At 38.8% G+C, this 24,262-nt stretch overlaps 1 protein-coding gene across 4 annotated transcripts in view; it reads right to left on the bottom strand.

Annotated features, from left to right (window-relative positions):
* Positions 1 to 24,262, bottom strand: part of CDKAL1 (CDK5 regulatory subunit associated protein 1 like 1) — a 623,544-nt gene that overhangs the window by 598,799 nt on the left and 483 nt on the right. For 2 of the 4 annotated variants that reach the window (XM_034660260.1, XM_034660261.1), the window contains exons 2-4: positions 23,741 to 23,779; positions 8,424 to 8,598; positions 6,751 to 6,863 (exon numbers count right to left, since the gene is read on the bottom strand). In XM_034660260.1, coding sequence (XP_034516151.1) covers positions 6,751 to 6,863; positions 8,424 to 8,598; positions 23,741 to 23,779 — 327 coding nt within the window. Of the gene's footprint in view, positions 1 to 6,750; positions 6,864 to 8,423; positions 8,599 to 15,260; positions 15,317 to 23,740; positions 23,780 to 24,262 lie in introns of those variants that run through there. The other 2 variants (XM_034660263.1, XM_034660262.1) reach the window with 2 other exon arrangements.

The raw sequence follows: 24,262 nt of genomic DNA on the forward strand, positions 1-24,262 counted from the left end.
TCTTTGCACTAATAATGAAGCAGCAGAAAGTGAAATTAAGAAAAAATTCCATTTACAATTGCACCAAAGACAATTATATATCTAGGAAGAAACTTAACCAAAGAGGTAAAAGACCTATACTCTAAAAACTATAAAACAGTGAGGAGAGAAATTCAAGATAATCAAAGAAATGGAAAGACATTCCATGCTCATGGGTTAGAAGAATACTGTTAAAACGTCTGTACTATCCAAAGCAATCTAAGATTTAATGTAATCCCTAACAAAATATCAACAGCATTTTTCACAGAAGCAGAACAAACAACCCTATAATTTGTATGGAACCACAAAAGACCCTGAATAGCCAATGCAATCTTGAAAAAGAAATATAAAACTGGAGGTATCACAATTCCAGATTTCAAGTTACATTACAAAGCAGTAGTAATTAAAACAGTATGGTACTGGTTCCCCTGGGTGGTTCAACTGGTTCAGCATCTGCCTCTTGGTTTCAGCTCAGGGCATGGTCTCAGGGTCATGGGATCAAGCCCCATGGTGGGCTCCACACTCAGCGCAGAGTCTGCTTGTCCCTCTCCCTCTGCTCCTCCCCCTGCTTATTCTCCCTCTCTCTCAAATAAAATAAATAAACTCTTAAAAGAAAAACAGTATGGTACTGGCATAAATACACAGACATAAATCAATGGAACAAACCCAAAAATAAACCCACAATTATATGGTCAATTAATTTTCAAAAAAGAAAGAATAAATATCCAATGGGAAAAAGGCCCTCTCGTCAACAAGTGATGTTGCAAAAACTGGACAGCAACATTCAAAAGAATGAAACTGGACCACTTTCTTACACCAGACACAAAAATAAACTCAAAATGGGTTAAAGACCTAAATGTGAGACCTGAAACCATAAAAATCCTTGAAAAGAACACAGGCAGTAATTTTTCTGATATCAGTAAAAGCAACATTTTTCTAGATAGGTCCCTTGAGGCAGGGAAAATAAAAGCAAAAATAATCTATTGGGACTACATCAAAATAAAAAGCTTCTGCACAGCAAAGGAAACAATCAACAAAACTGAAAGAGAACCTAGAGAATGGAAGAAGATATTTGCAAATAACAGATCCAATAAGGGGTTAGTATCCAAAATATATAAAGAATTGATACAACTCAACACCCAAAAACAAATAATCCAATTAAAAAATGGGCAGAGACATGAACAGACATCTGTCCAAAGGCAACAGAAAGATGGTCAACAGATACATGAAAAGATGCTCAACATCACTGATCATCAGGGAAATGCAAATCAAAACTACAATGAGATATCACCTCACACCTATGAGAATGGCTAAAACCAAAAACACAAGAAACAACTAGAGAGAAAGGAACCCTCTTGCACTGTTGGTGGGCATGCACACTAGCGCAGCCACTGTGGAAAACAGTACGGAGGTTCCTCAAAAAATTAAAAATAGAACTACCCTATGATTCAGTAATCACACTACTAGGTTTTACCCAAAAAATATGAAAACACTAATTCAAAGGGATACATGCACGCCTATGTTTATAGCAGCATTATCTACAACAGCCAAACTATGGAAGCAGCCCAAGTGTCCATTGATAGATGAATGGATAAAGAGGTGGGGTGTGTGTGTGTGTGCGTGTGTGTACACATATATATATATACATATATATGTGTACACACACGCACACACACACACACACATATATAGGAATATTATTGAGCCATAAAAAAGAATGAAATCTTGCCATTTGCAACAACATGGATAGAGCCACAGAGTATCATGCTAAGTGAAATACGTCAGTCAGAGAAATACAAATACCATATGATCTCGCTCATATGTGGAATTTAAGAAACAAAAAGAGCAAAGGATAAAGAGACAAACCAAGAAACAGTCTCTTAATTAGAACGAACTGATGGCTACCAGAGGGGATGTGGGTAAGGGATAGATGAAAAAGATAATAGGGATTAAAGAGTACACTTACCATGCTAAAAAAAATAAATGTTATTTCTGACTTGACATTATCACAAAGCATTTCTAAAGTATAAATTGTGAAAGTTCTTTTAACAAAGCAGGTCCTACTTCACTGTATCCTAAAAGAATACATTAAGAGCTTGACCACTTACTATTAACTTCTAAGATATAACACACAATATGAAGGCTTTTCATCTGCCAAAAACCAATAAACTTTTCATCTACTGGAATCCATGTCTAGTTCATTTTCACGTCTTCACACCTCCTAGCACTATATACCCTGTAACACACATCATGTTCAGACAGCATTTGTGGAATGAATAAATGACAGACAAATATACAAAGGAACTATCAAGAACTGTAGAAGCCAGCAATTCTTTTTCAAGATTTTATTTATTTATTTGAAAGAGAGAGAGATCACAAGTAGGGTAGAAGGGTAGAGGGAGAAATAGACTCCACGCTGAGCAGGGAGCCTCATGAGGGACCCGATCCCAGGACACCGGGATCACGACCAGAGCCGAAGGCAGACGCCCAACCGAGACACCCAGGCACCCAAAGCCCAGCAATCTAAAAATGATTTCTCTGAAACTGGGGGGCACCCAAGCTAAATGCCCTATTCTGACCCACATAAGCTTATCACAAATATTCCATGTATATAACTCACATTTTTCTCTTATGTCTATGAACTAGAACCTCAGTCAATGGCCTTTTAATGGACTTTTTTCCCCTAACCAAAAAGCACATGCTATGTTCAATCACAGCAGGCACAGCTACAAATTAAACACCTCTGTCCACATCTCTCCTCCCTCCAATATATCTCTATCTAAAATATCTCTAGGGGCACCTGAGTGGCTCAGTCGGTTAAGCATCTGCCTTCAGCTCAGGTCATGATCTCAGGGTCCTGAGATCAAGCCCCGCGTAGGGCTCCCTGCTCAGCGTGGAGTCTGCTTCTCCCTCTGCCTCTGCTGCTCTGCCTGCTTGTGCTGTCAAATAAATAATTAAAATCTTTACAAATAATAATAAAATAAAATAAAATATCTCTAACATATCCCTACCTAAATGAGAGTTGTCCCTAAAGCAGTCACCTTGGGAGACCATGCCTTTATTCCACTACTGGACTAAGCAATGGTTATGAATTCTTTGATGAAATTATGTGAGTTGTGAGATTCTGAAGAGACCCAAAAACCATAAGAATCGCAGCTATAAACATTTTCTGAGACTCTTCTATAACAGTTTTCAGAATCAATCAAGATTAAAAAAATTACTTACTTTTATCTAAAATAGCTTGTTCAACATCATATCACGTATTTCATTTATTATGTATCGGCTTCGAATGACCTGTGACCACTCTAACATTACATGTACCCTGAAGAGATGAAGATCAGCCACAACTGAGGACACTGAAAATACTTCCCCAACACCTCCAAAGAAATAACCCAAAGGCAGCATTACTGGAGGGAAAAAAAAAGTTCAGTCTACAAAAATTGCTTATTTGAAGAAACAACACTCATGGAATGTATGCATTCAAATCGTGTTTCCTTATAAAGCCATGGTACTGATGGGGACAGTTTCACTGCCTTTCCATGGCACCAACTGCATCATGCATCCATGTATCCATGATACAATCAACTGTTCTGAGTTTGAGGGAATGATATCATTTCTCCTTGGTAGGTTTCATTCTTTACAAGCGGACATTATTTTATAACTTATGAACCACCTTTTCCCTCAAAATAGAAACGGTTAGAGGCATCGGAGGGGCACCTGGGTGGCGCAGATGGTTAAACGTCTGCCTTCGGCTCAGGTCATGATCCCAGTCCTGGGATCGAGCCCCATGTCAGGCTCCCTGCTCAGTGGGGAGTCTGCTTCTCCCTCTGCCTCTGCTGCTCCCCCTGCTTGTGCTCTGTCTCTCTCAAATGGATAAATAAAATCTTAAAAAAAAAAAAAAAAAGCACATCGGGCAAGAGCTAAACGCCTCAGAGTAACCCTCTACGAGATTTCCCTATGGAATAATTCCATTCCTGGATTCATATAGTCAAAAGCAATTTCAAGTATATACCCACATAATCTCTCTTTTGTCCCCAAACAGTAAAAATATCTATTATTGGTAATTGATAGCTAATTCTGAATTTCTTATATACTGTTTCCAAAAATCTCTGCATACATTTTACATAATCTATATTTTATACCTATTTCAAATCAATTATAAAGTTAAAAGAAAATATTTTAGGTCTATATTTGATAAATAAAACATTTTAAATTATTTAGCAATAATAATTTTTATAAACTCCCACCATTCCACACTAATGAAAGAGAATACTGGCACAGATAACCCAGAAATCATTCATCTCATATATTTAATCTAAGAATAGAACCTATAGAGATTTCCTTTAAATGTCTTACAGAAGCTACTATTGTTCATTCTTCCTGGGCTGCAGCACCTGACCAGTAAGAAAAGTGCCTCCACAGTCAGCTGCATACAAGCCAGACTAGAATTAAACACGGACTATAAATTTCTAAAGTGGGGACAATCAGCAGTACATAACGTTAATACTAATATATACAGGTAATGCAACTATTAAAAGTAATACACCACATTAATAAGAAAAATAAATTTCATATTCAAGTGACACTCCCTTAATCCTCCTTTTCCACTATTCCCAAATAAGCAGCTAAAACTGAGTACACATAACAAAACTTAGTATTCTTGTATAAACACATCAGGACTACTGTTTTACCTTTATTATTTAGAAAGGTATTGTAATGAGACCAAATACAAACTGCTAATGGACTAAAATTTTAATTAAAATGTGTTAGATATTTAATACCACCCAGGAGAAGTCAAGCTCATTTTTAAAAATATTTTAGGAAATTACCTCATAGGCTACTGTCCGAATAACCAAACTGCACCATCAGGATGTATTAAGGCAAACCTACACTAACTTACACTAAAAACTACTAATGAATACAGAAAAACAATGCTTTTTTTTTTTTAAGAGAAATAATTCTAAAAGCACATTTTGATACTTTTATCCAAAGAACAAATTATTAAGGGTGATTTCACTGTCTAAAGAATAAGTTATCAAAAACACAGAGTTAAGACATTAGGATCATTTAGTTGCTGAAGGACAGACTGCTAGGAAAGAAATTCCAAACCTCCCAAATTCTCACGGCATACACTGAGGCTAGGACTTTGCCAATCACACAGAGGTGACTATAAGCTCCAGAGCAGTGCTGAAGAGCAGTGTTTTGGAGTGACAGAGGCTTCACTGGGTGATAGAAGGTAGGACACAATCCCTCCATTCTGACTTGTGAAGTACAGATGCCAATATTTCCTCATCTCCCAAAAACTAAGTAAGGTAATATATAGAAAGCACTTGGCCAGTGCCTGCGCAAAGCATTCAAATGACGGCCCCATTTAATATACGTGCTGATAGGTACAGTAACACAGAGGTGTGTACATGCTGGTTACTATACGTATTTCCCAGCTCAGTCCACTGAGAGCACCTAGGAGCATGGACACTTCACGGTGGCGGTGAGCACACCTAGTGTCCACGGCTCTCGTTTCGCTCTGAACACCCTTCTTCTTAGGAAAGGGATCAGGACTCCCTGGAGAAGTGGCTGCTTCCAAGGCTGGGGAAGGGAAAATACGAGACTAGAACATCTTGTAGTATCAGAAAATAAGGAAGTGCTCAAAAAGAATGGGGGCACGTTGAGAAGACACAGGAGCCAGCCCGAACGAGGCCCTGTAGCCAAAGCCAGAACAATACGAGCAGCAGAATTAATAATGACAGTGTTCAACCATAACCCACAGAATAGAAAAATCAATATGTAAATCCATACTGATACATATAAATAAAACGGGAGAAAGGAGAGTGTTTCCTTACAGAGGAATCCCAATGAGTAAGTGTAGAAGAAAAGAAAACAGATAATCACCACTCAACAGTACAGTAATGACTGTTGCAAACAAGTTCCATGGACAGATACTAAAATTATCAAGATACCAAAATTAGTAGAGAAAAGGTTGAGGAGAAATAGGATATTCACTAATTACAATGAGAAAAAATAGTTACTTTACTATGGAGAAGTCTGGAAGACACAGTCCACTGGTAATAAGACATACTGATTCATTATAAACTCCCTGATATGATGCATTGAGAACTCAATGTGCCCTTCTTGCCAAGACTGAATACATAACCTTACTGAGAAAACACCCGACAAACCCAAGTTGAGGGGCATTCTACATAGTAACTAGTAACTCACTGGTTTTTCTCAACAGTCCACAGACATAAAAAACAAGAAAAAATTGAGGAACTGTCACAGACTGAAGGAGGCTAAGGAGACATTACAAATAAACAAAAAGTGAGATCCTAGATTGGATTCTGCATCAGAAGAATGTAAATGGGAAAACTGGCATAAATCAAATAAGATACGCAGTTTAGGTAGGAGTATTGCTCTAATGTTAACTGCCCAGTTTATTAATTACAGTATAATTATGTAAAATATTAATATTGGGGAAGCTGGGTAATGCACATATGCAAACACATTACAAGTAGTAATTTACTACTTTTCTGTAAGTCTAAATTAATTTCAAAATATTTTTGAAGTATTTTTAAAATATGATATCTGTAATTATCCAATGTATAATAGCTATCATTTTGTTTTGCCTTAAAATCATTATGTTAAAATATGCTTTAACTGTTGAAGCTAAAATACATATCTTTAAAAAACTTAGCTCTGAAACATTTAATCAATAAAATACATTATAGATCTCATTACCTGTAATTTCATATCCATAAGCGGCTAGCTGTCCAGCCATGTATTCTCCATCCGAATTATTATGAGAACAACCCCACGTTCGCATCCAAATTTTCTGTATGCCTGGAATGGTGCTATTAAACAATCAATCAAAAAAAGGTTAAGTCTCATAGGATAAGGTTAAGTCTCATAAGGATTTTTAGAGCAAAAAAACACGAGATGATTTCTGGGCATATTATTCAAAAACACACAGCAACCCATTCACAATCTATTCATGAAATGCACCAACTTAATCCACAATCAGCTGTTATACCAAGTCTATAATCAAAATAAAATGACCACAGAATTCTAAGACTCTCTACATAAAAAGACCTCCTTTTTCTCTGAATTACATTTTAAAGTAAGACTCTCTACATAACAAGATCTCTTTTTGCTCTGAATTATAGTTTAAATTCAGTACCACTAATGTACTATCACAAAGTTAAACTCACAGAAAGGTAAATACAAATAACAGCAAAGAAAATGGTTCTAGCAAGAGAAGCAAATGAAGAAAACTAAGTCCATCTACCTGCTCACTGACTCCTACATAACAGTTACTATCTTTATTTTATAACTTAGATACAAATAGCTGAATCAAAACAGAAAAACTACCACCCTTTTCATAATTAATAATACTCCACACATATGGGGCGCCTGGGTGGCACAGCGGTTAAGCGTCTGCCTTCGGCTCAGGGCGTAATCCCGGCGTTATGGGGTCGAGCCCCACATCAGGCTCCTCCGCTATGAGCCTGCTTCTTCCTCTTTCTCTCCCACTCCCCCTGCTTGCTTGTGTTCCCTCTCTCGCTGGCTGTCTCTATCTCTGTCAAATAAATAAATGAAATCTTTAAAAAAAAAAAAAAAAAACTCCACACATCAAAGTAGAGTCATAAAAATATATTTTTTAGGAAGGAAAAAAAAAAAGACTTTCAACTTGGACTCCCCAGTCATCTAAAATTAAATAGAAATTACCTTAAAGACATATTCAAAATACATTTGATAAACTTCAGTCATTTAAATATAAGAAAGTTTAAATTCATAGATTTTTAAAAGCTTACTGTTCCATATAAAATAACCAAGTGTACTAAAACTTCCAACAATTTACTATCTAAACAAACGCAGGCATATTAAAGCTATACAACTGCATAAGCCTTCCTGGCTAGGCTGTATTAGAATTTCACTCAAATACAGACCTAACAGAATAAACAGCACGAATTTATTTGTGCCCAATGCCTTTAGCCGATCCAGAAGTATTTGTAAATTTGTTAAGAAAAATGAAATACCCAAACCACCAAACCACCACTGTCTCATAAGAATTAAAAATTCCAGTAAAAGTTTTAATTTGGAAGTAACACAAATTCCATACCACCTACAGTAATATCAGAGATCCTGGGACAGTGGGCATGACCCCTTCCCCCATGTTTGTGCCAAATAGTGCCCTTGGCCCTGTCTTCAAGAAATGTGCCATCTGACATCTTTTTCCTTTTTAAGCAATTACTTTGCTAAATTTGAAACCATTCAAATAAAAAAATAAATCTACATATCTGCTCTCAAAAGTTCAAGACTTTCAGAAAGAGACATTATATATATACCACATATGGTAGTACCAGTTTCTTCCCTGGTAGGATACTGAATATAACTTCAAAACAAGAGCTTACCTATCACTTGGTGGACTGTTTTCCTCTTGCAAATATTTTTGGGTGTTTCGCTTTCGTGCCTTTGGAACAACGTGCTTTCGTGCAGAATGCCTATCTTGTGGCTTTAAGTCTCCCTGTAACACGATATCTTCTATGTCATCCAGTAGTGTGTCGCAGGATGCAGAAGGCATCTTCTCTATCATATAATAAAGTTACAAACAGCAGCAGCACATGAGTCCCTGAGAAATCCATTTAATGCAGTATCACCCATGAAACATTCTTGCTGATCTTGAGTCTAATAAAGCCTTTAGTTTAACCTCAGGTTTCCAAAAACCACGAAAGATAAAGAAATGCAAGGAAAGGAAACAATCAGACAAATCCTACTGGTAATGGGACATCCCAAGGTTCACCAGGATCTATCCTCTCAACGGATCAGTATCACAGAGAAAAAAATAAGAGAGAGACTGTTCATGGTTAAGGAGACTCAAAAGCATAATAAAACTAAAGGTAATTCATGTTCTTGATTATATCGTACTTCGTCCAACCAGCTGTAAGATATTTTGGGGACAACTAGGAACATCAGAATATGAAGTGGGTGATAGATAATATTAGGATATTACTGTTAAGTCATTAAATGTGAAATACTGTCCTCATGTTTAAAAATCTTAATTCTAACATTGTATACAGGATATTACTTTTTATTTATTATTTTTAGAAAATCTTTTTAGAGATGCATATTAAATACTCGGAGATTAAATATCATTATACCTATAATTTACTTTAAACGATATAAATAGATAAGACATATAGGAAAACATTTACAAGTCTTAAATCTAAGAAATAGGTGTATTGGTGTTGCTTGTCCTACTCTACTTTCCTGAATGTTCAAAATGTTTATAATTAAGAAAAGAAAATGCGGATACAGCTTCCAGGAAGAAAGAACAGACATACTTTTACCTACCCCTCCCACTAAATACAACTAAAACTAGGGACATTATATATAAAATAAACATGAGAAGACTTTGACAAGTAGAGAGAAGGAAGTAAACTGGCTAGGGACCAGGGAACCTAAGGAACAACACAGTGGTGAGTTGCTTGGGGTTTGTTTTGCCTCCTATATCCCAGACTTGAAACTGAAGAAGTCAGCAACCTAATAGATGCAGACAATAGAGGCTCCCCCCCACCCCCTGTACAAGCCTGTTCTCTTTGCAAAGAACCAGAAAAGGGGCAGCCTAGTGAGACCAAAACCTTTCAGACAATAACCATTCTACTCCATAAAACTAAACAAACCCCATAAAACACAAAACTTGTACTTCTGAGGGTTTATCCAAGAGAAATAAAGACATATATTTCCACAAAAGCCTCAACACAAATGTTTATAGCACCTTTCTTTGTAATAGTCAAAACCTGCAAACACCTAGATGCCCTTCAGTGAGTGGAAAGGTTACACAAACCGTAGTACATCCGTACCACAGAACACTACTCAGCAATAAAACACGTACTATTGATACGCACAACACCCGAATCAATCTCCAGGGAGTTATGCGGAGTGAAAAGAGCCTAGCCCAAAAGGTGACCTACTCTATGGTTACATTTATATAACATACTTGAGACCGAAGTAACAAAATTACAGAAATGGAGAACACAACAGAGGTTACCAGGGATTAAGCAGAGGACAGGCAGGAGAGAAGTGAATGTGACTATCCAAAGGCAACATGAGAGATCCTTGGAGTGATGGAAATGTTCTACATCCTGACTCGATCAATGTCAGTATCCTGGCTGTGATACTATATTACAGCTTTGCAAGATGTTACCATTGGGGAAAACTGGATAAATCTTACAGCATCTCCACATAACTTTTATTACTGGAAGTGAATCTGTAATTATGTGAAAATAAAATTTAAGAAAAAAATTATCTGAAAAGTAAAAGGAATATATACTCGCGCACACTCACTGAGAATACCACCACTATGTTTAGACATGAAGCAAGTGCTTCACAGGGTCATCCATGAACCATTTGCAGCTTCGTGAGTTTGGCGGTACAACCATCCTCACAGTTAGAAAAGCTAACTTACCCAAAGAGCAACCAAGCCAAACGAGCCCAGGCCCATTTGCTGCGCAGCACTCGACTGCCTACTTAATGTAGATATACCGAATGACCACTATTCCTCATCTGGGTTGCCCAAACCAGTGTTAAGGATCCTAATACTCTCTGTTGGTCTCAAGAGTCTCTGACAAATTCTCCTTCTCTCCATCTGCCAGATCCCCACCCTTCCACTAACAACTTTCAATGAACAGAGCAGCTTCCCGCCAGGATCATTTTGTGCCCTTTCCTGTAATGCACTCTTTACAACTATGACAAATTATGCCCAGTCCATCAGACAAACCTGTGTTCAAAGCTCAGCCAGTTTGACATTGGTAGTAACAGCAAAAAACTAGAAATAATCAAATCTAATAAAGACTGGTTAAAATGTAGTTAACATGTATACCACATAGTCGTGGTAGGGCTGCCAATCACAGGCCTCTCCTTCCCTAGACACAGGAATGGGGCAGATGACCCAAGCCTTTAAAGCAACCCATCCTCCTGGCCACAATAATTGGTTCAGGGATGGACATGACAAGCCCAGCCAATGAAAATCATCAAGAGGACTTCTATGCCAGAGCTAACGGGAAAGATGGCTTCCCTTTTCACTGAAGTGGATAAATTGGGAGGATGTCAAACTGAGAATGCCCTATGGCAGGCAACATGGCATCAAATACCTAGGGAATGAAGCCTAATAGGAGCTGGAGAGATAAAGAGCCTTACTGACATTATTTGAGCACCTGGATCAAAGCCCTGCTCTGCCCAGTCATGTGAGCCAGTAAGTTCTCTTTGTGGCTTAAATTAGTTTAAATTGGGTTTTCTGCTCTTGCAAACGAGAGCCCTGGCCAACTCAGCAAATTAGAGGAGAAATGAACTAGGCTAATCTTTCTGAAATTGGTTCTATTTATTTGAAATATGAAGGATCAGTGAAAAAAAAATGGTTCTGTGGTCAAACAAATTTAGGAAACTCTGCGTCCTTAGAGATCCCCAGTATTCATTAGTAGAGCAAAGACTGTGAAAAACTGCAGTAAAGAACCTAAAACTCATTTATCTTAGGAATTTTCTGAAAATTAATTTCTCACAGATCTCTTCTTAATGAGGCTAAAGATGGTACCAAAAACAGAAGGCCTGAATGAAGCAGACCCTCAGATCCCTTCCCACATTCTGCACAGATGGATGACTTCCTTCTTTAACAGGGAAATGGTTCTCTGCCCATGTACTCTGCCTACCAATCTGTTCCTGCAAATGAACGGTCCACCCACCCCCCACCAAGAACAATCCTTCTACTGACTTACTCAAGCACAGACCCCCAGCAATGACTCCTCTTCCTGCATCATCACTGTCTCCCCACTGAACCATTACTATCTACATAGAAACATGATGCTATTTCTCCCACTGAAAAAACAAAAACCGTTTCTTGACCCTACTTCCTCCCCTAACTATCCCAATCATATTCCTCTCACTTAAAGAAAAACTCATCGTCCTTTTGAAATGATGTGGATGGAGCTAGAGTGTATTACACTAAGCGAAATAAGTCAGTCCGAGAAAGACAAATACCATATGATTTCACTCATACGTGGGACTTAAGAAACAAACGAAGGGGTTAAAAAGATAAAGAGACAAACCAAGAAACAGACTCTTAACTCTAGAGAACACACTGATGGTCACTAGAAGGGAGGCGGGCGGGGGGATGGGGGGAATAGGTGATGGGGATTCAGGAGGGCACTTGCCGTGATGAGCACTGGGTGTTGTACGGAAGTGCTAAATCACCGTATCGTACCCCTGAAACTAGTATTACACTGTATGTTAACTAAATGGAATTTAAATAAAAACTTTAAAAAAAGAAAAACTCCTGCAAATTCTAATTCAAGATGGTGATGTAGGAAGACTCTGAACTCACCTCCTCCACAGAACACACCAAATTACACCTATTAATAGAAAAACTCCTCCTGAAGAACTGAGGGCTGACTGAGCAATTCCCGAATAACTGAAGACAAAATAGCAAGAGAACAGCAAGAGAGACAGAAACGTGGTCACAGAGGGAAGCCCCACCTCCAACACAGGGAACTACAGTGGGAAGGCATAGAACTAAAGGACCAGGAACAGAACCCTCTGTCCTTGGGCACAGAATACAAAAACAAAAACAAAAACCATGGTTTAAAAGGGCAACTAGCAACTGAGCCTGGGTGGCTCAGTTGGTCAAGCATTTGCCTTTGGCTCAGGTCATGACCTCAGGGTCCTGGGATTAAGCCCTGCATCGGGCTTCCTGCTCAGTGGAGAGTCTGCTTCTCCCACTCCTTCTGCCCCTCTTCGGCTCATGCTCTATCACTCTCACTCACTCTCAAATAAATAAAATCTTAAAAAAAAAAAAAAAAGAGCAACTCACATATAAAAGAGACAACACTAAAAGTCTGCCACGCAGCAGAGGAGCTGCAGGAAAGCTCTCCAGGTCTGAGGGACCGGGGAACTACAGCTGATGCTCCCACACCTTAAAAGCCTAGATCTGAACAGGGTCCAGACACCATGACAGGCAGGTCCAATCCTCCCAATGAGACTGTGACTTAAGCAAGCCCAGGGTGCACAAGTTCACACCAGCCCTAGATGCGCTGGGGCACAGAAAAAAAGCGTGGGTTTAAAAGGACCAAGGAACTGCAGGAATACACTCTCCCTCTCCACCTCAAAAGACGAGACTGAAGAAGGGTCTGGCTGCCCTAAGAGATGGATTCCAACACCATAAGTAGAGGGTCCCAATGCCATAACTGGCAGGTCACAGGGAGCTTGTGACCTCAGCGAGCCCAGGGTCCACAAGCCCACACCAGCTGCCCTGTGGTGCTGGGACAAAGCAAACAAGCTGCAGTTCTGTGTTTTGTATGTGTGTGTTTCAATTTTTACAGTTTAACTTTTTAAAATTTGACTTATTTTGCCTTTTTTTTCTTTTTGGTTTTGTTATTTAATTTTTAGGATTTGAGAATTTTTTTAGATATTTTATTCATTTATTTGACACAGTGAGAGAGAGGGAGAAAGAGAGAGAGAGAGCATGAACCAGGAGGAAAGGCAGAAGCAGACTCCCCACTGAGCAGGGAGCCTGAGGTGGGCCTCGATCTCAGGATCCTGAGATCATGACCTGAGCTGAAGGCAGACACTTAACCCACCAAGCCACCCGGGCGCCCCTCTTATTCTCTTTTCTTTGTCTTTTTTCTTTTTTTATTTTCTTCTCCTTTTATTATTTTCTTTTTTTTTTTTATTTTATTTTTTCTGCAAAAAGCCAGAGTTCAAAAAAGTAAGCACATACAGCCACAGCTCCAGCCAGTCAGCAATAGTCAGCAAGAACACACAGTCTGCACAAGACCACTCTTTCAACTTTTGGAGAAGTAACCCTTTTGCCTAATCCATAGAAACAAACACAGAAATACAGCAAAATGGGGAGACAGAGCAATATGCTCCAAAAGAAAAAAAAAAAAAAGAAAGAAAAAAAACCTCAGTAAAAGTATTAAATGAAACAGATATATGCAACACGCTTGATGAAGAATTTAATGTAATGATCATAAAGATACTCACGGGGCTGGAAAAAAAGAGTGGGAGAACTCAGTGAAACCTTCAAGAAAGAGATAGAAAATACTGAAAAGAAGCAATCCGAGCTGAAGAATACAACAACCGAAATAAAAAACACACTAATGTAATCAACAGTATGTTAGAGGATCTGAAGAACATATCAGCAATCTGGAAGACAGGGTAATGGAGAGCACACAAGGTGAACAGCAATGAGAAAAGAATTCTAAAAAATGAGGAAAGATTAAGAGATAAAATCAAGTGAACAAACATTCACATTAGATGGGTCCCAGAAGAAAAAGAGAGAAAGATGCAGAAAACTTATTTGAAGAATAACTGAAAACTTCCCTAACCTAAGGAGGGAAATAGACATCCAAATCCAAAAAGCAGAGAGTTCCAAACAAAAAGAACCTAAGGAGGTTCACACCACACCAAATAATAATTAAAATGTCAAAGGTTAAAGATAAAGAGATAGTCCTAAAAGCAGCAAGAGAGAAACAAAAAGTTATCTAAAATAGAAACACCACAGGCTATCAGCTGATGGTTCAGCAGAAATTTTGCAGGCCAGAAGGCCAGGGCATGATATACTCAAAGCCCTAAAAGGAAAAAGCCCACAACCAAGAATATTCTACCTGGCAAGATTATCATTCAGGTTTAAAGGAAAGATAAAGAGTTTCCCAGACAAACTAAAGATAAAGGAGCTTATCACCACTAAACCAGCCTTATGAAAATGTTAAAGGAACTTCTTTGAGTGGAAAAGAAATGGACATAATTAGACATAAGAAAAAGATGTAGAACAGGACAACATACATACAAAATGTGGAGCAGGGAGTAAAAAGAGAAGGAGAAAAAAGAAAAAGGAAAAAGATTTTCTGGTTTTCTTTTTTTCCCCAGAATGTGTTTGAACTTAAATGACCATCAAATCAATATGAACTGTTCTTTACTTAGTATGTTATATATGAACTTCACGGTAACCACAAACCCAACCTATGACAGATACACAAAAAAAATAAAGAGAAAGAAAGACAAACAAAACACTGTAATACGTATCAATCTCAAAGAAAGAGTAAGAGAATGAAGAACTATAAAAACAACAAGAAAACAAATTTTTAAAATGGAAGTACACACCTATCAGTAATTACTTTAAATGTAAACGGCCTAAATGCTCCAATCAAAAGACATAGAGATTGTATTTTAAAAAAAAAAAAAAAAACCATCTGGGGCACCTGGGGCACTCAGCTGGTTGAGTGTCCAACTCTTGGTTTTGGCTCGGGTCATGATCTCGTAGTCACAGGATGGGGCCCCATGTCAGGCTTCGTGCTCACTGCAGGGTCTGCTTGTCCCTCTCCCTCTGCTCCTTCCCCTCAAATAAATAAATAAAATCTTAAAAAAAAAAAAAAAAAGACCCTGTAAGAAACTCTCCTCAGATCTAAAGACATATACAGACTGAAAGCAAAGGGATGAAAAAACATTTGCCATGCATATGGAAGTAAAAAAAAAAAAAAAAAAAAGCTGGGGTAGCAATACTTAGACAAAATAGGCAAAGACTGTAATAGGAGACAAAGGGCATTACATAATGATAAAGGGATCAATCCAACAAGACGATATAACAATTTTAAGTATCTATGCACCCAACACCAAAGCACCTAAACAGATAAAGCAAATATTAACAGATATTAAGAGAGAAATTAATGGTAATACAATAATAGTAGGGGACTTTAACACCACACTTACATCAATGGCTAGATCATCCACAGAAAATCAATAAGGAAACAATGTATCTGAATGACACACTGGACCAGATGGACATACAGATATATAAGAATATTCCATCCAAAAATCATGGAATATACTTTCTTTCCAAATGCACATGGAACATTTTCCAGAAGAGATGACATATTAGGCCAAAAAACAAGCCTCAACAAGTTTAAGAAGGCTGAAATGATACCATGCATCTTTTATGACTATAATGGTATAAAACTAGAAATAAATCACAACAAAAAACCCTGGGAAAAACACAAAACACGTGAAGACTAAACAACATGATACTAAACAACTAATGGGTCAAAAAAGTAATCAAAGAAGAAATTTAGGGGCACCTGGGTGGCTCAGTCAGTTAAGCATCTGCCTTCGGCTCAGGTCACAATCCCAGGGTCCTGGGATCAAGCCCTGTGTTGAGCTCCCTGCTCAGCGGGGAGTCTGCTTCTCCCTCTGCTTGTGCGTGTGTTCCTGCTCTCTCTAAGAAATAAAATCTTTTAAAGAAAAAATTTTTTAAATACATGAAGACAAATGAAGATGAAAAGACAACAGTCCAAAATCTATGGGACATAGCAAAAACAGTTCTAAAAGGGAAGTATATATCAATACAGGCCTACCTCAAGAAACAAGAAAAAAATTTTATGTAACTTTACACCTAAAGGAACTAAAAAAAGAAAAACAAAGCCTAAAACGAGTAGAAAAAAGGATATAATAAAGATCAGTGCAGAAATAAATGCCATAGAGACTAAAATAACAATAGAAAAAAAATCAATGAAACCAAGAGCTGGTTCTTTGAAAAAATAAACAAAAGTGAAAAACCTTTAGGCAGACTCATCAAGAAAGAGGGCAAAAGGACCCAAATAAAATGAGAAACAAGAGAGAAGTAACAACTGATACCACAGAAATACAGTGGGTTATAAGAGAATACTATGAAAAACAATATGCCAACAAAATGAACAACCTGGAAAAAATAGATATATTCCTAGAAACACACATAATCTTCCAAAACTGAAACAAGAAGAAATAGATCATCTGAATAGACCAATTACAAGTAGTGAAACTGAATCACTAATCAAAAAACAACCAAGAGGGCGCCTGGGTGGCTCAGTCGTTAAGCGTCTGCCTTCAGCTCAGGGCATGATCCCGGCGTTATGGGATCGAGCCCCACATCAGGCTCCTCCGCTATGAGCCTGCTTCTTCCTCTCCCACTCCCCCTGCTTGTGTTCCCTCTCTCGCTGTCTGTCTCTCTCTCTCTGTCAAATAAATAAATAAAATCTTTAAAAAAAAAAAAAAAACAAGAAATAAAAGTATAAGACCAGCTGGGTTCATGGATGAATTCTACCAGACACTTAAACAATACCTATTCTCTTCCAACTATTCCAAAAAACAGAAGAGGAAGGAAAGCTTCCAAATACATTCTATGAGGCCAGCATTACCCTCATACCAAAACCAAAGACACCGCACAAAAAAAACTACAGGCCAATATCCCTGATGAACACAGATGTCAAATTCTCAACAAAATATTAGCAAACCTCATACAACAATACATTAAAAAAGATCATTCACCTCGATCAGATGGGATTTATTCCTAGAATGCCAGGATGGTTCAATACTCATAAATCGATCGATGTCATGAACCACATCAACACAAAAAGAATAAAATTCATATGACCACCTCAATAAACACAGAAAAAAGTATATGACAAGATTCAACATCCATTCATGATAAAAAAAAAAAAAACTCTCAACAAAATGGATTTAGAGGGAACATACCTAAACATAATAAAGACCATATATGAAAAACCCACAGCCAGCATCTTTCTCAGTGGTGAAAACTTTCCCTCTAAGGTCAGGAACAAGACAAGGACCTCCACTCTCGCCACTTTTGTTCAACACACACTGGAAGTCCTAGCCACAGCAATCAGACAAGAGAAGAACAGAAGTGGCATCCATATTAGTAAAGAAGAAGTTAAGCTGTAACTATTCGCAGATGACATGGTTCAGTTTATGTTTCTAGATACATCCCCTAAGGCAAGAGAAACAAAAGCAGAAACAAACTACTGGAACTAAATCAAATAAAAAGCTTTTGCACAGCAAAGGAAACCATCCACAAAACAAAAAGGCAACCTACTGAATGGGGAAGATATTTGCAAATGATACATCCAATAAGGGGTAATATACAAAATATATAAAAAACTCAAACACCAAAAAAAAAAAAAAAATCCCATTAAAAAATGGACAGAGGACCTGGACAGACATTTTTCTGAAGACAAGCACGGCCAACAGACACATGAAGCAATGCTCAATATCACTAGTCATCAGGGAAATGCAAATTGAAATCACAATGAGCTATTACCTCACACCTGTTAGAAGGTCTAAAACGAAGAAGACAAAAATGAACAAGTGCTGGAGAGGATGTGAAGAAAAAGCAACTTTGTGCGCTGTTGGCAGGAATGTAAATTAGTGCACCCACCACAGAAAACAGAATGGAGGTTCCTCAAAAAATTAAAAACAGAAATACCAGAAGATCTAATAATTCCACTATTAGGTATTTACACAGGGAAAAGAAAAACACTAAGTCAAAGGTAGATGCACCCCTGTGTTTACTGCAGCATTATTTCCAAGAACCAAGACATCAACTCTTGCCTAGATTACTGCCATAGTTAGTCTCCCCGATTCTACCCTTAACTCCCAAAGGACATTTTCAGCACAGCAGCCAGAGATTCCTTTAAAACCTAACTTCATCTCGAGCTTCAGACTGCCAATGGCATTCCATCTCAGAGTAAAAAAACCAAAATCGCTGCAAAGATCTGCGAGGACATATATAATCAGCCTCCTGTTCACCTCTCTGACCCTCCTTCCTACCATTCCGCTTTTCTTTCCACTCAACACACAGGCTTCCCTCCTTCCTACCATTCCGCTTTTCTTTCCACTCAACACACAAGCTTCCCTGCTAGATCTGCGAGGACATATATAATCAGCCTCCTGTCACCTCTCTGACCCTCCTTCCTACCATTCCGCTTTTCTTTCCACTCAACACACAAGCTTCCCTGCTAGTACCCACCAGTACACACTCATCCCAGGGTCTTAGTCTTGTCTGGGATTCCTTTGGGACTTTGTTCAAACGTCACCAGTGAAACCTTTCTGAGCAACTCCCACCTCACCGCATACACACACGCTTGCTCTCCCCCTTCCCTGCCTTGTTTCCTTACCATAGCAACTTCCTTTCCCGCTTGGAGGTTTTCATTACTTTTTTAATCTCTTTCTAGTAGAATATGTACTCCATGAAGGTAAAGGTGTTGTTGTTTTACTGAGAGAAAGCTTGCTTTCTTTTTCCATCCAAGTGCGCATGTGAAGAGGAGGGGCAGAGGGCAAGGGAGAGAGAATCCCAAGTAGGCTCCACACTCAGCAGAGTTGGACACAGGGCCGGATCTCATGACCCAAGACCATGACCTGAGCTGACATTTAGAGCTGGACGTTTAATTGACTGAGCCACCCAGGCTCCCCGAAAGGGAAGGTTTTTGTGCGCTCTGCTCACTGCTTTATCCCCGTAGCGTCTAAAACTACATCTAGCACATTGCAGATTCTCAATTAATACTTTTTTTTACTGTAGATGACCCAGTCTAACAAGATATGGCCCCTGGCTACTCCCTCTGACCCAACTATACTAAACCTTTTAGATATTCTCTGAGTATGCCACACTGGTTTCTGACTCAGAGCTCTTCACACTTTTTTTTTTTTCCTGCCTGGAAGATCATCCCCCAAAAATTTGTATGGCTTGCTGCCCAATTCTCTATTCAAATGACACCTCCTCAGAGAGGCCTTTCCTAACCACCACATCTAAAATAACTACACAGGGACGCCTGTATGGCTCAGTTAAGTGTCTGCCTTCAGCTCAGGTCATGATCCCAGGGTCCTGGGATCGAGTCCCGCATTGGGCTCCTTACTCAGCAGGGAGCCTGCTTCTCCCTCTGCCTGTTGTTCCCCCTGCTTGTGCTCTCTCTCTCAGGCAAATAAAATAAAATAACCACACAGAGACCAAGCATCCACACACACTCACAATGACCTCTAAGCTGACACCATAACTGCAGAACATAATTCCATCTTTCTTACTGCAGTGTAAGCTCCATAAGGAGAAAAGGCATCACCTCTTTCTCACCACTGTATCTATGACATCTATGACAATGCCCAGCATACAGGAGGCATACGGTATTTGTTAACCAAATCAATGAATTAATAAAATGCTTAAGGTAAATTCAGCTAGTCTTTCTATAACACAGGAGGAAATTCTTACACTGGATGTGAAGTTGAAGCAAATACCTAATAACCCTCAGTGTTTCTTCTATCACTATTAGTCTATGAAATAAATAAGGTGAGTGAGAAAGGCTAAAACCAGGTAGTGCCTTCAAATGTTACAAAAGAATGACTGAAGGATTCTGAATTGAAGGACACGTTAAAAGCCATATTTCTTAATTACATTTTTTACATCCGATACAGCATTGTGTATGGATCCAAAGAAGGGAAAGAGAACACAGAGAAAGATGAGATGGGTCCACTGAAGTAGAAATACAATATCACACAGTGAGGGAAGAAGAAAACATTGCTAGGCCTCTCATTTTACAGAACTGAAGTCCAGAGAAAGAAAAAGATTTGTATACCGACAGAGCTAGAATTAGAACCCAGGCCTTCTCTCAACACCAAGCTCCCCCAGCTATAGTTCTGCCTCACTGGCAAAGCCTAAACCACGTAAGAGTCTAATGCGACGCTAAGAAATAAAGACATTCCAGAAAAAAGGGGCAAAGAAAAAAACAGTCACTCAAGAAATACAAATAGCCAATAAGCACTAGAAATACTGCTTAAGCACACTAATATAAGTGTTTAAACAATAATTTTTTGTGTGTGTACCCCACTGACAAAAAAAAAAAAGACCAACAAAAGTCCTAGGTTGGCTGAAAGTATGGTAAGACTGGTATATCCCTTTTGGAAGGCTTTCTAGCAATACCTAGCAAACTTTAAAAATATATATATCCTTTGACCCAGCAATTCCATTTCTAGAAATTCACTTTAGAGAAACAAAGGGGACAAATATAAAGCAGAGGATGGTAAATCTGGCTGCATATCATAAGCACGTTAGAACAATCTCACTCATCACTATTAATAGAGTTTTTACTTCCAACAAACTGGTAGAGGGAATTGTTAGCCCTCAGAAATTTATATATGAGTAATAAGGAAATGAAAGTTTGAGACTAAAGAGAAAGCAAGACAATATTTAAAGGTAATAAGAGGACCATAAATTTTTTCTCAAAAGGTGGCAGAATTCAAGTTTGATAAAGGGAATAAAAATCACCAGTGGAAAGGGAGATACTGAAAACGATGAAAAGAAAAAAGAGAAATAGCCTACGGTAGTGTTACTTCCATGTGTGATTTATTGGGGAGGTTTTTATAGTATCAAATACCCAGGTCCCATTCTGAATTAGAATCTCCGAGAGTGGAATTTAAGGACATTAACGCAAAACCCTCCCCAGGTGATTCTACTAAACATCCCTGATTGAGATCCACCATTCATCCAGAGGTTCTCAATCTTGAGTGCTCACTGTATTCGCCCGAGAAGCTTTTAAAAATTACCAACAATTGAGGGGTGCCTGGGTGGCTCAGTCAGTTAAGGGATCTGCCTTCAGCTCAAGTAGAGCTAATCCAGGGGTCCTAGGACTGAACCCGATGTCAGGCTCCTGCCTCAGTAGGGAGCGTGCTTCTCCCTCTGCCCTTCAATCCCCACCCCCCCACCCATGCACCTGTGCGCACTTTCTCTCTCTCAAATAAATAAATCTTTAAAAATATACCAACAATTCAGCTCCAGGGCAGTTGAATCAATCAGAGGGAACAGGGGCACCTGGCAGGCTCAGTGGGTAGAGGGTGGGACTCTTGATCTCAGGGTCATGAGTCCCAGTGTGGGACTCAAGATTACTTTTTTTTTTTTTGAAGATGTTATTTATTCATTTGATACAGAAAGATACAGAGAAAACATGAGCACGGGGAGAGGCAGAGGGAGAGGGAGAAGCAGGCTACCCACTGAACCAAGAGCCCTACGTGGGGCTTGATCCCAGGATCCTGGAATCATCACCTGAGCTGAAGGCAGACGCTTAAACATCTGAGCCACACAGATGCCCCTCGATATTACTTTAAAAAAAAAAAAAAAATCTTGGGGAACAGACCCTGGGAATTGATATTATTTTTTAAACTTTCCAGTAGTTCTCATGCGTGTAGCCACATTGTATATCAAAGTCCTACACCGGTAGTTTTCATAATTCTTGGTTTCCAGATCAGTATGATTAGCATTACTGGGAAACCTGGTAGAAATGAAAAGTCTTGGGCCCCACTCTAGACCTACTGAATCAGACACTTTGAGTAAAGCTCAGCAATATTTAACAAGCCCTCCAGGTGATCTTGACGTGCAATAAAGTTTGAAAATCATTATTCTAGAGTTATTCTTTCATAAAAATCATCTAGAATATTTCTCGAAAATACATTACCTCGGGGGACTTGGGTGGCTCAGTCAGTTAAGCGTCTGCCGCCTCAGGTCATGATCCCAGGGTCCTGGGATTGGCCCTATGTTGGGCTCCCTGCTCCCTCTCCCCGTGCCCCCCTCTCATGCTCTCTCTAACTATCTCTCTCTCTCAAATAAATAAATAAAATCTTTTTAAAAAATGCATTACCTCATCAGCTGATTTCTTTTTTTCTTTTTTCTTTTAAAGATTTTATTTATTTATTCGACAGAGATAGAGACAGCCAGCGAGAGAGGGAACTCAAGCAGGGGGAGTGGGAGAGGAAGAAGCAGGCTCATAGTGGAAGAGTGTGATGTGGGGCTCCATCCCATAACGCCGGGATCATGCCCTGAGCTGAAGGCAGACGCTTAACCGCTGTGCCACCCAGGCGCCCCTCATCAGCTGATTTCAACAGGATGCCAAAAAAATTCACTGGGGGGAAAGAAGAGTCTTTTCAAAACATAGGGCTAGAATGACTGCATAGCTACATACAATGAAAAAAGTCGAAGCCCTACCTCACATTACATAAAAAATTTAATTCGAAGTGGACCACAGACCTAAATTTGAAAGTTAACACTATAAAACTCTGAGAAGAAAACATAGATGTAAATCTGCATGATGTTAGATTAAATATTATTGGTTTCTTAGTTATGACAGCAAAAGCACAAGCAACAAAAGAAAAAAATATTGGACTTCATCAAAATTAAAAATTTGTATGCTTCAAAGGACACCATCAAGAAAGCAAAAGGACAAGTCATACAATGGGAGAAAACATTTGCAAATCATACGTCTCATAAACATCCAGTATCAGAATGCAATAAGCACACAAGTCAACAATAAAAGACAACCCAATGAAAAGTATGACAAAAGATATGAACACATATTTCTCCAAAGAAGGTATACAAATGACCAACAAGCACATGAAAAGATGTCAACATCATTAACTATAAAGGAAAAGCAAATCAAAATCACAATGACATACCACTCCATACCCACCAGGATGGCTAAAATAAAATTAAATAAATAAATGAATAAATAAAAATAACAGCATTGACTATGATGGAGATTAGACTACCCAGAAAGAAAAAGGTTTAAGAACCAAGCCTTGAGGAACTCCAAATTTAACTGCCAAAGAGAAGAGAACCAGCCTGTAACAGCGACAATCTGTGGGTGATAAAAGGCAAAGGAAGAGAACGTGTCAGAGGCCAACAAGGTCAGTGCTGCTGAAGTAGATGGAAAGAGAACGAAAATGTCTCTTAGATTTAGTGATATGGCATGATATGGAGAGGATGGCATTTCCGCAGAATGATGGCGGCAACATTGCGAAGAAACTAGGCTTGCCTTTCTGAACTTTCTAAAGTGTTAACACTTCATTCAAGCATAAAAGGTTTGAAATAAATGAGTACCTTGATTATCTGCAGTTAGTCTCAAATCCTCTGTAAAGTCTGGAAAATAAAAACTGATTAGAAAAAGCAAGCTCCGACCAAGTTCACAAACCCACAGTAAGAACTCTTTAAAACTAGCTAGAAGAGATTAGACTTCATTAAAGACTGCTTCATACAGCACGGTGAATGATGTTCCCTACTACTTCCAACTTCTTACTGATTGGGTCAGGTGTTTACACCCACCATTATTTGCCAAGATGGTGATCGAGCGCCTGACTACAGTAATAAACATTACCCAGGAACCAGCACTACAACACGTCTGCGTTATTCGAGTAATACCAACTACAAAATGGGAAACCAGGCAATGAGATAGGTATACCGATCACCTTCCACCAGAAAAACACGTGTCGTCCCAGATTCAGAGAGAGGTTTTATGAGGAAAAGGGAACAAAAGTGAAAAACCACAAGACATTGCCCCTTCTAGCCAACTTCAGTTTAAATTCTTGAAATACAGCTGTGTGAACGCTACATAACTGCAAAGCC

The sequence above is a fragment of the Ailuropoda melanoleuca genome, chromosome 5 (assembly GCF_002007445.2).
Source record: "Ailuropoda melanoleuca isolate Jingjing chromosome 5, ASM200744v2, whole genome shotgun sequence".
Lineage (NCBI taxonomy): Eukaryota > Metazoa > Chordata > Mammalia > Carnivora > Ursidae > Ailuropoda > Ailuropoda melanoleuca.